This window comes from Xiphophorus maculatus, chromosome 23 (genome assembly GCF_002775205.1).
Source record: "Xiphophorus maculatus strain JP 163 A chromosome 23, X_maculatus-5.0-male, whole genome shotgun sequence".
Taxonomy (NCBI): Eukaryota; Metazoa; Chordata; class Actinopteri; order Cyprinodontiformes; family Poeciliidae; genus Xiphophorus; species Xiphophorus maculatus.
In genome coordinates, this window is record NC_036465.1 from 1,153,685 (window position 1) to 1,168,936 (window position 15,252).

A 15,252-nucleotide genomic window follows, 5' to 3' on the forward strand; every position below is an offset into this window, starting at 1 on the left:
TAAAAGTGAGGTGGGCACAGCTAACCAAAACTTTAGATTCACTAATCACTAATTTGCTCAACAAGATGCTAAACACATAAAAATTTAGCAGAAGCTAACATTAAACCACTAGACACATAAAGTAATTAGCATGAGCTAATGTATTAGTATAAAATAATTAACACATAATAAACTGTTTAGGGTTATTTGTTAATTAGCGGCAGCTGACAATAAACACAAAGATATCAGCGGAAACTCATTTCAAACTGCTAAGCATTAAAAACTACCAGATGGTAACAAAATAATTAGCAGAAGCTAACTCTAAACTGCCAAACACATGAAAATAGAAGAAGCTAAAGCTGAACACATAAAATGATCAGAAGTTCACACTAAACCGATCAATATAAAAAACTGGCAGAAGCTAATGCTAAACTGCTAAACACATAAAAATAGAAGAAGCTAAAGCTGAACACATAAAATGATCAGAAGTTCACGCTAAACCGATCAACATAAAAAACTGGCAGAAGCTAATGCTAAACTGCTAAACACATAAATAACGGAAGTTAACGCTAAACACACAAAAATAAAAGTGGAAGCTCACTCTAAATCCCTAACTTAAAAAAACTAGCAGAAGCTAATGCTAATATGCTAAACACGTATATGGCATGTACTAGCATATTGAATTTTGAGCACAGTTACTAAAATCAGGGAGTTAATGATGCCATGCAGCTCGTTAAGTTGCTGTTGCTTGAAGGAAAACTCAACATGCTACTGGTGGAAAAGTTCACATCTCCAACATGCTGCTTAGTTCTACCTGTTTTTAGCAAAGCTGAATAAAGTTTAGCTGCAACTGGTTCCTTCCCTGTAGCTAAAACAATAACACACACACACACACACACTCTGACACAGAGCGGTAGAGATGGGCTCCTTTGCCTACAAGACAGAATCTGTCAGCATCTCTTACATCATGACTCTGACCCGCAGCCAGAGTTTCTTCACACAGCTAGCTCAAAAACAACAACTTATCATCTGTGATAAATATATACTGCAGGAAATCTGTTGTAATTTTGACAAGAAGCTATTTTATTTCTATTTTTAGGTTTTAAAGCTGCAGTATCTAACTCTGCCTTCTCCCAGTGCTATCTAGAAACAGCCAATCAGAGCCAGGAGGCGGGTCTTAGCGCTGTCAATCACAGCCTCTTGTGACTGCAGCTAGCATAACATGTTGTGAATGCTAAGGCTAGTTAGCATAGCCAATGATGATAAACAGTTTTTCTGTAACTGTAAGTCATTTATTCACCATTAGCACATTTAGCAGCATGTACATTAAGTTGATTGACAGCGCTAAGCCCCTCCTCCTCCTGGCTCTGATTGGTTGTTTTTGGTCGGGCATTTCTTCAGACACCAATAGCAGCTCTGGGAACAGGTGGAGGAGATCAATATGTTTAACAGATTGTCTGTTAACATAAACCATAACAACCGTTTTAACAAATTTATAAAGAATATTCCTTACATCAGTTACAGACTGCAGCCTCAAAATTAGACAATAGCAACTTTTTCATACAGGGGATGTTGATATTTCCACATAATTTCCATCCTAATAAGAAATATACATGTAAAAGCTGAAAAAATAGTTAAAACCTGCATTTATTTCTGTATTTATTACTAAATCTTCATCAGTTTCTTTATAATTTTTTAGGTTTTTAAGAGCCAGTTGAAGTTCCCCTCCCTCCCAGTCTTGATTCTCTCTCCTCCTCTTCCTCCATCTCCACTGCAGCATGTCTAATGGTTCTGCTGCAGATCCTATCAGCGCCGGCTGTAGCAGAACCGACAACCAGCCAAACCCAGAGCTATCACACAGCCAGGCCGTTGAAACCGTCCACACAACCTGCAGCTGCTGCACAAGAAGCATGCAGGAGAGGCCTGAACGTCGGAGACAAACAGGAATCCATGAGCTGCAGAGCAGAGAGGACGCCTCAGACGCTGCAGCGCCGTCCATCGCCGCGCTGCAGGCGCAGGCGGATCCTCCGGATGGAGCCGTTTGGAGATGAAGATGAAGAGCGGAGCAGGATTTATGTCCGCTGTCAGAGGATTTCACTCTGGAACGTTTTGTCCCTTTTCTTCCATTTTCTTGTTCATGCAGTGAGGAGAAAGTGTAAAAATGTGACAAATATTCAATATATATACATTTAAATTAGAGTAAACATTGCTGATTAATATGTTTCGATCAGCAGAAACAAAAAGAAAAATATAATTTCTTTATTTTAATTCAAATTCCAACTAATGATTATTTTATTAATAGATTGTTTAATTGATTAGTTGGATTTTTAAAATGGCACAGTCTGGATATTTTCCATGTAACCTTTTTCGATTAATATTAGAAATACATTAAAAGATGCAAATAAACAATTCGATCCTTTTATAAATAAGAAAATATTCCCATTTCAGGTCTTATCACGTTTTGCCAAGTTATTGCATTTTATTGCCTAAAATTCTTGTAACTGATGAGTTAATTGTGTTTATTTTAACTTATTTGTTTTGGCGCTCCATAGAAGAGATGTGATGAACAGAAACATGACTGGGTTGGAATATTTCTGCTTTTATGGCTGCTGGTCCACAAACTAAACCAAAAACCAAATCAAAGTACGACTTAGAGATTAAATGAGAGTCTACAGAAAAAGGATTTTTACTTTCCTTTGCTGCCAAAATTGCTTTTATCTTTCAGAAAATATAATACATAAAAATATTTAAAACATGTTCCTACCATTCGAGTGATAATTAATTATTAATAAATGCCATAAATTCTGCAACTATTTCAAAAGAAAGACTAATTTATGGCCATTTTAACTCAGGTTTTGTGTCTATTAACATTCAAGGCTCAACTTGAAAGAAAAAACGGAAAATTTCAAAGCGATAAAACTTAACTCTAAAACATTCAGCCTTCCTGTTAGTTGCTAAAAATCTTCTTCTCTCCCTCAACCTGAGTGAAATGTTCAAACAATTTGGAATTGTAACAGGTACATCTCCAAGCCTCCCTGAAATTTCTTTCAATCACCAGAAACGGCTTTCACACCGAAGAGTGTTGCTACCACAAACAGGAAAGTGATGAAATTGTCTGAAACGATGCAGTAAAGGCTGATTGTTACAAGAAACCTTTTCTAATCGTAAAGTCAGAATTCTGATCTAATCTCGATTTTTTCCACTTCATAAAAGTCAGAAACTTAAAGCCTTAAAGAACCTTCAGGTCAGAATTGCTTTTCTCCGTGGCCCTAATCCTCTTCCGTAGTTAGCAGTCAAGAAAAAGGGGAAGAAGAGTTGTGGTGCGTTCAGGTTATTTCAGAAGTAACCAAGAACGCACCAACCAAGAACGAAAGTCGGAGGTTCGAAGACGATCAGATTCCGTCGTAGTTCCGACCATAAACCGACTAGCGTTATTCCCATGACCCGCCGGGCAGCGTCCGGGAAACCGAAGTCTTACTTCAGAAGTAACAGTGTTCAAATTGAGTTCGGATTTCAACATGGCGACGCTCATCGACATTGTTTGCAGCATCTCTGACAAACATATTTTTAAGCTGTACTTTCCAAAGTAAAACATTTTTTTTTGTTTAAGTTTGAGGCGTTATAAATGACATTGATTTTAGACACTCTTACATGTTTGTCTTGTAAAATAATGCGGGAAGACGCCATAATGAAACGCGTCGGCCTGACAAGTTCTAACTAGGGGAAATCGGAGCTGCTCCCGCTTTCCCAGTGGAAAATCCAACATCCGTTCGCCTTTCAATTGATTTTCCCAGTTTCGATTACAACTGGAACGCAACATCAGAATCTGCGTCAGTATCGGCACCGTGTCGATAGGTGGCGGTAGTGAACACAGGCGATTCTGAGCTGTAGGGGAAAAAAACAACAAAAACAGCCAGCAGAAAAGCACAGAACCAAGATGGCGGTGCAGGAGACAGCAGCCCAGCTGTCCATGGCTCTGAAGGTCCAGGAATATCCCACCCTGAAGGTAAACACGGCACACACCGGTACACGTCCCTGGTTCGGGGTGCTCCAGGTTCCCGGGGGGTTCGGTTCTGTTTTAAAGAGGTTGGTTGGTGGTTAATTTGAGAGTGGCTAAGGTTAGCTAAGCTAGCATGGCCAGAACATCAGCCTGATGGGTTTAAAGGCAAGAATCAGAACCGTTTACACTTAACGGGTTCGGTGCTGATCTGCTTTGCTCGCGGTTCGGATTGTTGGGACTGAATCCCTCCAAATGTCAAATTCTGGCTCAGTTTTAGGCAAACTGAACCCGCTCCGGGTTAGTTCGGTCCCGGTACCCCCAAAATCTGAGTTCTTTGGTAAAAGGTGAAAAGTTCTGACTGGTGCCCGACCCGGTTCGGGTTAAACGGACGAGTTCGGATCACCAATAGAGGCTGAAACAATATGGTTGCGCTTCCTTTCTGGAGCAGACGTGATTCGCCTGCTAAGGGTGAAAACCAGGCGAACCTAAACCCAGCAGCCGACCCGGTCCGTGGAGCTGGTTCGGGGTGGTTCTGGGCGGTTGGAGGTTTGGGGAAGCGGTTCGGCGTGTTAGCGCAGTGTCATCAGATTCCTGCCGCCTCTGTGCGCTTCAAAATGGCCAGGAGGAGAAACCGCCGCCGGCTGCCGCACACCAGCACCGCTCCTCCATCCCACCGAGCGGGACTGCGACACCGGCGGACCCGGTCCAATGACAGCGCCTCCACACCCAGACCCGCGGTGAGTACCGGCTCAGAGAAACCGAGCTGGAATGGACCGCTGTGGTTCCGCTGCAGGGAGACGATGGGCTCCATTTTGGGTCCAGGCTGATGCTCTAATTGGCATCAGAAGAGGCTTTTTGTGCAGCGCAGCAGTGATGCTGCTGCTGCAGGAAACCCAGATGTCTCCATAATAACCTCCATCAGCAGCTAAACGCGTCAAACTGGATCTTATCTCCCTGCTCTAGGTGTGGCAGCAGCGATCTTCCCATGAAGGAGCATTAAGAGACGATTCTAGTGACACTGAGCTCTTATCTTTACGTTTCTATCCAAAAATCACAAAGAAAATTCAAACATTTCTCCATGTTTAGCTTTTATTAGAACCAGAATAAATATCTGTTAATTCGTCCCAAAGGTTATGCTTGTTACAGTGTAATAGAGCGATTATTTTACTTATTCAGACGACTAATCCAGTAATCTGATCAAAATTACTGCATGTTTTTCATTAAACCACTTAAGCTTATTTTTGTACACTATAAAAATGCATAATTCAATTCCTTTTTATTTCCTAAAATGCAATAGCAGCATTGTTTGAGTGAACTGCTTGATCATTTGTAGCAAAAAATGTATCTGCAGCTAAAAGCATGTGAGGGTTGATCCAGTGTTTAATTTTTGGATCAATTATTTGATGCCAAAGGAGTTAGGAGGTTTTTTACGCAGAATTTGAATTGGGTGAAACTAAAAGTGCCACTTGAGGTTTTCTGCGTTTGATGTACAGAGACAATTTTAAAAAATCATTTATTGTAAAATGTTGGTTTAATTTTGGCTCCAACTGTGTTGTTCCTTCAGATAATGTTTTATTTTGACTCTATAAACTCCAGGTAGTGATTAATCGATTACTATATTAGTTGATGATTATTTAGATTAATAATAATCAGATCAATAATCAGATTAATCGTTTCCGCCTGACAGCAGAATAAGATTCTCTCCTAGTTAAAAACTGTAACAGAATATTCTGCCTCGAAACTGAGATTTTATTTTAAATAAAATGTTTTTGTTTAATTCCCATTTTTCATCACTTTATAACCTTACAAAACCATCTTTCATCTTTTGTTTAAATTTGTGGATTAAAGGAATAATAATAATTAAATTCTGTGTATAACATTCTTATGACTTATTAGTACTTATTATTTTTCCAGCAGCAATTGAATTAATATTTTTCTGTGTTTACTTAAAGTAATTAGATCAGGTTTTGCATCATTTACATCTTTTGTGCAGAAACAAGGAGACTGTTGTATTTTTTCTGAAGGGTTAATAAACGATTAGACTCTCATAGCAGCTCATTCTGTATCCCAGTTTTCTATTTGACCAGATGGATGATGGAGGAAAAATAGATTTTTCTGACATCTTGCAGTCCAGTTATCCAGAGCTCATCCTGATAACTCTCATTAAAACAACTTTTTTCCTTATAATTTTAAGATGTTTTTCTGGTAAAAGTGCATCTTTCTTCTGCTAATATTATGACTATATTTAAATAATAATAAATTATCGTAGTTTACATATTTTTTGCCTCATCCTATTTACCTTTTTACAGAAGCAGCATCATCTAAAATCAAGTTTTTTTATCTGCCCATCATGTTAGTTATTCTCATCAAAAACAAAAAAGAACTGTCATCTTAATTCTTCCTTACATGTTCGAGAAGTTATTTAATCTTCATGGCAACCATTTAGTTGTGGACAGCTCCGCCTTTGAGGCGCAGCTCCTCCCCACTCAGCTCCTCTAGACTAGCCAGCAGCAAATAGCAAACACCTGCTGAGCTCATTGTAGGAGCTGCTGCTTGGTGAAAACGTTAAAGGGTTAACAGAGGAGCCATGTTGGACGACTTCCTTCAGACAGAGCAGAAGTTTTTAAAGAGACAGAGGCCCAATTTCTAGATGTTAAGTTACGAAGCCATATTCCTTTAATTCATATTTGATATTTGTTGCATTGTTATAATAACTGATGGTAAGACAGTTGATTGTGCTGTAAATGGCACTTTGTGGAAACTTTCTGGGTCTAAATGAAGCAATAAGCAGATGGACATGAAGCTGGATGACTGTTACAGAACCAACTCGTCTCAGCAGACGTCTCTGAGTCTGTGAGGACAAACAAACGCTTCATGGCTGAAGCATACGCTCCCTCTCTGCTGGCGGACTTCAACAGATTTCTGAATGAGATCCATTAGTTCCTGCTGGAGCGTTGGCACAGTTTCCCTGTGAAATTAACTGAAGAGGAGGGATTCATTCATTCAGTGGATCAGCGCCGTCCTCTGCATGCATTTATGGACAAATCTGTCTTCCACTCTTAAAATGTTCTTAAAATTATTTCAACATAATATTTTCTCTTGTATTGAATGTTAACAGAAGGAGCAGTAACATCTGGTGACATTTACTCAGTGACGTGCGGTCAGGGGAGGCAGGTGAGGCAGTGCCTCACCAGCCATCATGGAAAGAAAGAAAATATATAATCATAAAGTAATTTAAATTGTTATATTCATCCGGTGGTTTGTACTAAAAAATATTTATTTTTCATGTAGCTTCACCAATTTCGATTTTTATTTGTTCAAAATCGCTGAATTTTCTTATTTTCCCATTCAAATGCTTGGAAGCGATGCCGGTGAGGCAGCAGCGAGCTCTGCCTCACCTTGGATTGCGCAACCCCTGGCTCTGCGCTGGCTGCTAAGCGGAGAGAGCATGTTGCTGTACGGCGTCAATAAAATGGTTTAAACAAATTTAATATGTGAACTTATTTCCAATAATTTAGCTTATGTATATAATGTACAGTGCTTTTTGTCACCATCTGTGTTTGTGTAACGTGTTTCGTGTAATGAGCGATTATAAACGGCAGAGAACAGCTTCGAGGTGAGGCAGGCAGTTCTCTTGCCTCATGGCAGGGGGCGCTCAAGATCCCAGACGTTCGTCTTGTTCACTCCTCAACTGCCGAGTAAGTGACAGCGAGCTAGGCTAAACGATTCGGGAAGCAAGTCAAGTGCAGCGATAGATTTTGTGAGCTACAGTTTGTATGTGTAAGGATGCAGAAGTGAAACATAACCTGTAAACTGCTGTCAATCTATGCATCTATTTGCAAATCTGATTCTGATGACGTCAGTGCCTCACCAGCTATGAACCTCACCGCACGTCACTGCATTTACTAGAATTACAGCTGCAGTTTGTAACTTTTATAATAACAATGTTTTTTACTTTAGAATTATCATTTGGTTGACAAATAATCTGTGGAAGAGAATCGAGCTCCTTTTAATTTAATTTCCTGCAGACAATTTTTAAAATGTATCGTCAATGTATCGGTAAATGTTCTGATCGACCTGTTTATGCGCGTTGGTCATTCATGCTTGTTTTTAAATGAACGATCTGAACCGGTTCTTTGACCTTTTAGCCGTGACGTAAGGCTGCTGCGTTTCCAGGTTCCGTATGAGACCCTGAACAAGCGGTTCCGAGCGGCCCAGAAGAACATCGACCGGGAGACGAGTCACGTGACCATGGTGGTGGCGGAGCTGGAGAAGACGCTCAGCAGCTTCCCGGTGGTTGACTCCGTGGTGTCGCTGCTGGACGGAGTGGTGGAGAAACTCAGCGCCCTGAAGAGGAAGGTGAGGGATCCGGTCGGGTTGAAACGACCGAACCGAACCGGATCTATGGAGGGTTAATGTTATGAGACTGTAAAAAAAAGTCGCTCTATTCCTTCTAACTAAATGTGGTTTCTAGATTCAGCATCAAAATCATTTTTAAAAGGCATATCGCCAATTAGAGGTGGTTGTTGTCATGGCAACCAACCGCTTTGTTCGAACTCCAGTTGTTTTTCCCAGTAGGTTCGGTTCGTTTAGTTAGGTTTGAATCGAAACTTTTGTCCGCCTACAAACCTCGGTGTCGGTTCGGTTGAAGTCGACTCTAGCGCGGTACAAAAGCCGGAGACCACTCCGAAAGCAGGAAGCGGACTACAGCGCAGGGCATTCTGGGTAAATACAGCCAAAACAAACTTGAAAGCCCAGCGCTAGCGGGAGAAATGGCTCGAGATTTTTAGTCCAAGACAAACGAGGAATCCTACCGCCACTCTTTAGTTTTGATTTTGTGCGCTCGGTGTCTCCGGAACCTTTTGTATCGTTTCCGTCAGTGGTTCATGGTTGCAGCGCCCCCACATGTGAGGAGGGAAACGGGCTGCGTTTGACGCAGTGCAGTGTGAAAATCTAACCAAATGTTGTAGTTTTGCTCCCAATCGAACCGAGTCTACAGGAATATCAGGTATGAAAACACGCTTAGCATTTTTGACGTCATTTGTGTCCAGTGTGAGTTTTTACTGCCGTGAGATTTTGTCCTACTGGCCAAATTCAGCATTAGTTTGACAAATAACTTCAACAACTTCAGACCCCTGAACGCGGTTAAGCTCATGTTTAGCCGCTGTGTTTCCGGGAGTTTATAGAAACCAAAATTAGTCCATATGTTTTCCTTATAAATGAAGACCGGGTGGGTTGAATTTCTCTTTTTTATTTGTGTAGTTTTTTCCTCTTTATTGTAGTGCTTCCTGCGCATGCGTACGTTCCATTACCGTCTCCATGGCGACGTCAGCACGTCCTGCGCTGACAGACGGCGGTTTTGTTCGTTCATTCCAAGTAAATATTCTTGTTTTTGTTTGCTACTAATTAGAAATCAAGCTCATTATGCAGAATAAATGTCAAACAGGGAGATATTAAAATGACTCTCCATGTTTTCTGTACTGCTTTGATTTAGCCAAGTAAAATCAGGTCTTTCTCAATGTTTTTTCTGTTTCTATTTATGTTTAGCTTTTCATAAACTTTTACTATTCTTGAGTAGGAGAAACATTTAAGAATTCTGATGTGGTTTTACTATAAACCATCTGAACAAATCCTAACAAATTCTATTCTGATTAGCTTCCAAAAAGACCAGAAAGCAATTTTTTCATCCTTATTTTCCCTCTTTTCTCCCTCCTCTTGTGAAATATTGTTAGAATCTTTCTTATGATGTCATGATTATGTTTAATAATCTGGTTATTAGTAGATTATTAGTAGTATTAGAACGCTGGTTCTGCTCCCGCTGTCGGTAGTAATATTTCACAGACGGAGCCGCTCAACCTCCACCAGACAGTGAACTCTCACACCGAACTGCTGCTTAAAGCTGCAGCATGTAGCTTAAAGATAGATTTTAGATATGTACTAAAATATGTCTAAAGTAGATAAAGTTATTGCCAGATTTTTTTTTCCATTTTGCCAGATAACATGGTATCATTTATACCTAAAGCGAAAAACTAACAGCCTTTCCAGGCGATCGGCAGTGATCAGTGATCGATTATCAGAGATCGGCCTCATGGATGATCGGTATCGGAATCGGCAGCAACAAAACCTGATGGGAGCGTCCCTTGTTATTAGGAAGCCTGACGTTGTGAAGGAAAAGAATCTTAAAGTTTAAACCCAGTAAACTGCATTAGACAAGTTGAGTGCATTAATTCACACTTTCAGACCTAACATGGATGTTCTGTTTAACGTATCAGATAATAGGAAGCCATTTTTCAGCTCAGAAAACCGGCTGCATTTTGTTGTAATTCACCTTTAGCTTCCGGTCTGCTTTCTGAAGGCTGCTGAGTCGATTCAAGCGGAGGATGAGAGCGCCAAGCTGTGTAAGCGGCGCATCGAGCACCTGAAGGAGCACAGCAGCGACCAGCCGGGTTCGGTCAACCTGTGGAAGAAGAAACGCATGGACCGCATGATGGTGGAGCATCTGCTGCGCTGCGGCTACTACAACACCGCCGTCAAGCTGGCCAGGCAGAGCGGCATAGAGGTTCTGTATTTGCTCATGAAACAAACTTCATTTTTCTCATCCTGACTTTAATCTGAAAGAACCAACTCTGCCACCTTAACAGGATCTGGTGAACATCGAGATGTTCCTCACAGCAAAGGAGGTGGAGGAGTCTTTGGAGAGGCAGGAAACGGCCACCTGCCTCGCCTGGTGCCATGACAACAAGTCCCGTCTCCGCAAGATGAAGGTACCTAGCATGCAGCATTTAACAGCAATACTCAGAAACCTTGATGTTCAGATCTGCTGCAGGGTGGGAGTGAGGATGCTTTAGTTTTCTCTGAATATCGAATCAAAACATCAAAATAAAGTTTCTCCTCATTTAGATGCTGTCAAAAAAATTAAATAGTAATTATGTTTTTAAACATGGAAATGGACACAAAGTGTAGCTTTGAAGGGACCTGAGGTCTATGGAGTCTCATTAGAGACGAAACTGTTACAGTAAGGTTGGGATTTTAATGATTTATTCAGGATCTACTGATGGAAATGTTAAAATTTAGCAAGAACTGGGTTTGAATTTATGTTTGAGAGTTCTCAAATCCTCACAGGGTCAAATATTTACATACACACAGATGATCTGTAGCCATCAGCAAACTTCTGGCTTCTATCAGGGTTGAAGGTCTGGACCGGTCCAAAAGAAAGATGCTTTTTACTCTGTAGAACCTGGTACCACAGCAGCAGTGGGCTGAGTGACCCAGTTGTCTAAAATAATCTGTTCCTCATGTTTATTTAATGATTTTTGAAGCTTGGGGAACTTTTTAAAACTGTTTTATGTTTCTAATGATAATAATAGTTTTTTTTTTGCAGAGCTGTCTGGAGTTTAGTCTGAGAATTCAGGAGTTTATTGAGCTCATCAGACAGAACAAGCGCATGGATGCAGTGCGGTAACTCCCACACTTTATCACAACAACCATGATTGATGGGCTGTTTTCCTGTTTTTCAAACTGTCTCCCTTATGTTTACTCTCTGTGTGTTTATATCAGACATGCAAGGAAGCATTTCAGTCAGGCAGAAGGAGGGCAGCTGGATGAGGTCCGGCAGGTGATGGGCATGCTGGCCTTCCCATCAGATACACACATCTCCCCCTACAAGGTAGCAGTCCTGCTTCATCACAGCATTACCAGCTGATAAACACTCTGCAGCTTCAACAGAGGTGCAAAAATGTAAAGCAAATTACTGTAATACCAGTTTCCTGCCACCAGTGGGCGCCTGTTATCTTTTAATAAGATTAAAATGCATTTAAGGACTACAGATTAACTTTGATTGGCGCTGGTTTTAAGTCAAATGAGCTTTTTATTATTTTATAATCATGACAGAATCAATTAGGTGCACTTTGTCAAACTTTTTAAATTAAATTAGTGAAAATAGTAAACAGTTGTCACAGCTTCCTTCAATGACCTGATATGAGTCCAGTTTTATTCTACAGTAAATGACAGATTAGTGTAAACACAGTTTATAATTTAAGAAATCGGTTTGTCAAAATTTGCAATTTAAAAACAGGATTAACATTTTAATGATCTGTTTTTATGGAGGAACAAAAGGGCCAAATTAGATGAATACATAGTTAAATCATCTTCAATTCAAGCTTTTATTAAAGACACAATGTCCTGGTCCACAGCAGGAATGAAAAAAAAATACAATAAATAGAAAAAGGGAAAAATAATAAATGTTCAAATAAATAATTTTAGTAGAAAATTACTTTATTAAATATCACTAAAATGCAAATGTATAATGGACGATGCCGATAATTTATGTATGTATGCATGAAAGCCGAGGGGCTAAAACTGAACTCCAGTAGTTTAGCCTGATTCTTTTTTTTTTTTTACACAGCTTTATCTATTATGATTTACATTTTAATGATTTTCTGACATATTTAAGACACAAGAAATTAATTTTCTATTAACTTTATTTAATTTTGTCTCTTTTGGCCCTCCATAGTTGCTAGTGTTGAAACATTTTATCAGGTTTGTCCTGTTTTCAGGTCAGACATCATAAAGTTGTTAAAAATCTACTTTCATCTTGACCCACATCCAGTTTAGATAAACAGTAGAAAAAAAATCACATAATTTTAAAATATTTTATTATCTGAACTCTTTTTGTTTCACCTTGTTTCCGTTTATCCTGGTTCTGATCCGTGATCGATGAGGATGAAGTAGAACCTCGTCTCCTTGCAGCAGCCTGAGCTCATCTCACTGAGAGCACGTCTGATTTTTGGTAACTTCAGGGGAAACTTTGTCTTGTTTCTGCTCCCACCAGGATCTTCTGGACCCGGCTCGCTGGAAGATGCTGATCCAGCAGTTCAGATACGACAACTACAGACTCCACCAGCTGGGAAACAACTCTGTGTTCACCATCACCCTGCAGGCCGGGCTGTCCGCCATCAAGACTCCGTATCCTTCACTCCCACTGGCTTCCTGCAAACTTCCACTCTGATTATCAGTTCACTCGACTGGTAACGGCTCGTTTCTCAGTGATCAAAATAATACTTACTAAGACATTCCAACATGAAAAACAGATTCTTTAAAGTGCAGTTTGTGGTGTTTATTTAGTAAATGCTTTGTTATCTAAACCAGAACCAGTTTAATCCTCTTCACACCACGATGATCCTTAACTCGTCGTTTCAGTCAGTGCTACAAGGAGGACGGCTCCTCTAAAAACCCAGACTGCCCCGTTTGCAGCAAGTCTCTGAACAAGTTGGCGCAGCCGCTGCCGATGGCTCACTGCGCCAACTCCAGGCTGGTGTGTAAGATCTCTGGGGAGGTGATGAACGAGAACAACCCGCCCATGATGCTGCCCAACGGATACGTCTACGGCTACAACGTGAGTCCAGTCACAGCTGACAGACCTGGAATCAAACGTTTGGGCAGCAAAAACCTGGTTTGAGCCGCTAGAGTTTAAAGATATTAATAAAAAAAAGTTTCCAGAAGTCATCAGCAATATTTTCAAAGCAAAAGCAGCACAAACAAAAATGTTTTGCTGCACAAACATGACCTCTGATGACCTTTGGAAATGTTTTTTTTTTAAAGTGATATCAGCACAAACCGGCCAGTCACAATAAATCATGATAAATTAAAATGAGTTCCATTTGCATCATCGTTCTCTTTCTACCAAAGACTGGATGATAAAATATTCAGTCTGCTGTTTTGGTCTCGACTACATCCTTTTTTTGGAGAACCTTTATTTTAACAGAGACTAAATAAGTCGTTTTATTTGTTGTTTTTGTTGCCTTGTGTATTTTTGTGATATTTAAAATGTCTTCCAGTTCCAGTGTTAAATGCTAATCAGAAGCAAAAGTTTATTGATCTTTAAGAATGTTCTCCTGCTGCTGTCCTCCAGTCCCTGCTGTCCATCCGCCAGGACGACAAAGTGGTCTGTCCCAGAACCAAAGAGGTGTTCAGCTTCTCTCAGGCAGAGAAGGTCTACATCATGTGATCACGTCCTCCACCATGACGACTCAGTGGAGCTGTGACCTTTCACCCCAGTAGATGACTTCCTCTTCCTCACACACAGCTGGGCTCTTCTTCTTCTTTCAGACTGTTTAGATGTGACTAGGAGTTGTTTGACCTGATCCATTCAAGCACACAGACTATCGACATTTTCATTATCTTAAAGGCCTTTACTCTGAATATTAGAGCCTAGAGGAAAAAGGACTGAGTGAAACTGTTAGTTAGATGTTTGATTTTACTACAACAAATAAAAAAAGAACTTGTAAAGGATCGCTCTGAGTTTTTCCTTTTTACTAACTTTTTTTTTTATAAATGTGATTGGCTGCATCGCTGGTCTCCAGCCGTTCTTCCTTTTTTTATGATGGCTGAGGAACTCGTTTTGACTGAAACCTTCTGGTTGCCCAGCAGCACATCCCATAATATATCATCATTACCTTGCAATAACTCCTCAGTTCACAGGAGGCGCTGTTTCAGGTGGTCCTGCTAAATTCTGGGTCATCTGTTTTTGTTTTTTCTGATTAAATAAACTTTTTATTTGACTAATTTTCATTTTGTTCCACCTTTCTGGATTCATTAGATTTAAATATCTGATGATGCATTTATAGGTTAAATTTTAGATAAAGTCCTTTACCTTCTGTTGGCACCAACAGCAGGCCTCTAATTCTTCACCATGTTTTAATATTGTTCACATGTAAACTAACTCAGTAGGAGCTGATTTAATGCAGGTTTTATTCTCCCATCTGTTGATCGGCCCACGTGAAATCATCCCATTTGTGTCTGTCTGTGATCTGGAAGTGTATTTGTGACGATGCCTCTGTTCTGTGTGTTTGTGTTGGTAGTATTAGAAATGGGGAGTGTTTCATGAGCTGTGTGCCTCATAAAGATCTCAATGAAACTTTGATTTCACTCTTTATTTAAAGCGTCTCGTTTTGTCGCTGCGGTTCTGTTGACATGAAAATCCACCAAAGTGCTCCGTCGTTTCCCATGAAACTCAATTACCATTGACTATCGTCTGGTAGTTTTGGGCCAGACGATGAGAAACTGGAGGCAGATTTAAATTAATTCAAGGGTCAACATGATTGTCCATATGCATCATTTACATTTTATCAGCAGATTTCATGTGATAGACCAACAGAGGATATCTTAGCAATGAGAAATATAACAAAAATAGATGGTTTCATTAGTTTTTACATCAAATTATGAAAATTGTGGTGGTTATATACATTCAGCTGCTTTTTACTCATACGTCTGTT

The 15,252-nt window shown here is 40.1% G+C and overlaps 1 protein-coding gene across 1 annotated transcript; it reads left to right on the plus strand.

Moving 5' to 3' along the window:
• The first annotated feature begins 3,296 nt into the window (after positions 1–3,296).
• Positions 3,297–14,542, plus strand: maea (macrophage erythroblast attacher). The gene is made up of 9 exons (XM_023328406.1): positions 3,297–3,985; positions 8,156–8,338; positions 10,335–10,538; positions 10,621–10,743; positions 11,361–11,437; positions 11,537–11,645; positions 12,810–12,943; positions 13,178–13,373; positions 13,890–14,542. Exons 1-9 carry the CDS (start codon positions 3,917–3,919, stop codon positions 13,983–13,985), a joined length of 1,191 nt encoding a protein of 396 aa, XP_023184174.1. The 5' UTR covers positions 3,297–3,916; the 3' UTR covers positions 13,986–14,542.
• The last annotated feature ends 710 nt before the right edge of the window (positions 14,543–15,252 follow it).

What these genes read in the sequence shown, in the direction of transcription:
- maea (XM_023328406.1), top strand. Translation starts at nt 3,917, where the DNA reads ATGGCGGTGCAGGAGACAGCAGCCCAGCTGTCCATGGCTCTGAAGGTC. An exon ending in AGGAATATCCCACCCTGAAG is followed by an intron (nt 3,986 to 8,155) that starts GTAAACACGGCA and finishes CTGCGTTTCCAG; the next exon opens with GTTCCGTATGAGACCCTGAA. An exon ending in GATACGTCTACGGCTACAAC is followed by an intron (nt 13,374 to 13,889) that starts GTGAGTCCAGTC and finishes GCTGTCCTCCAG; the next exon opens with TCCCTGCTGTCCATCCGCCA.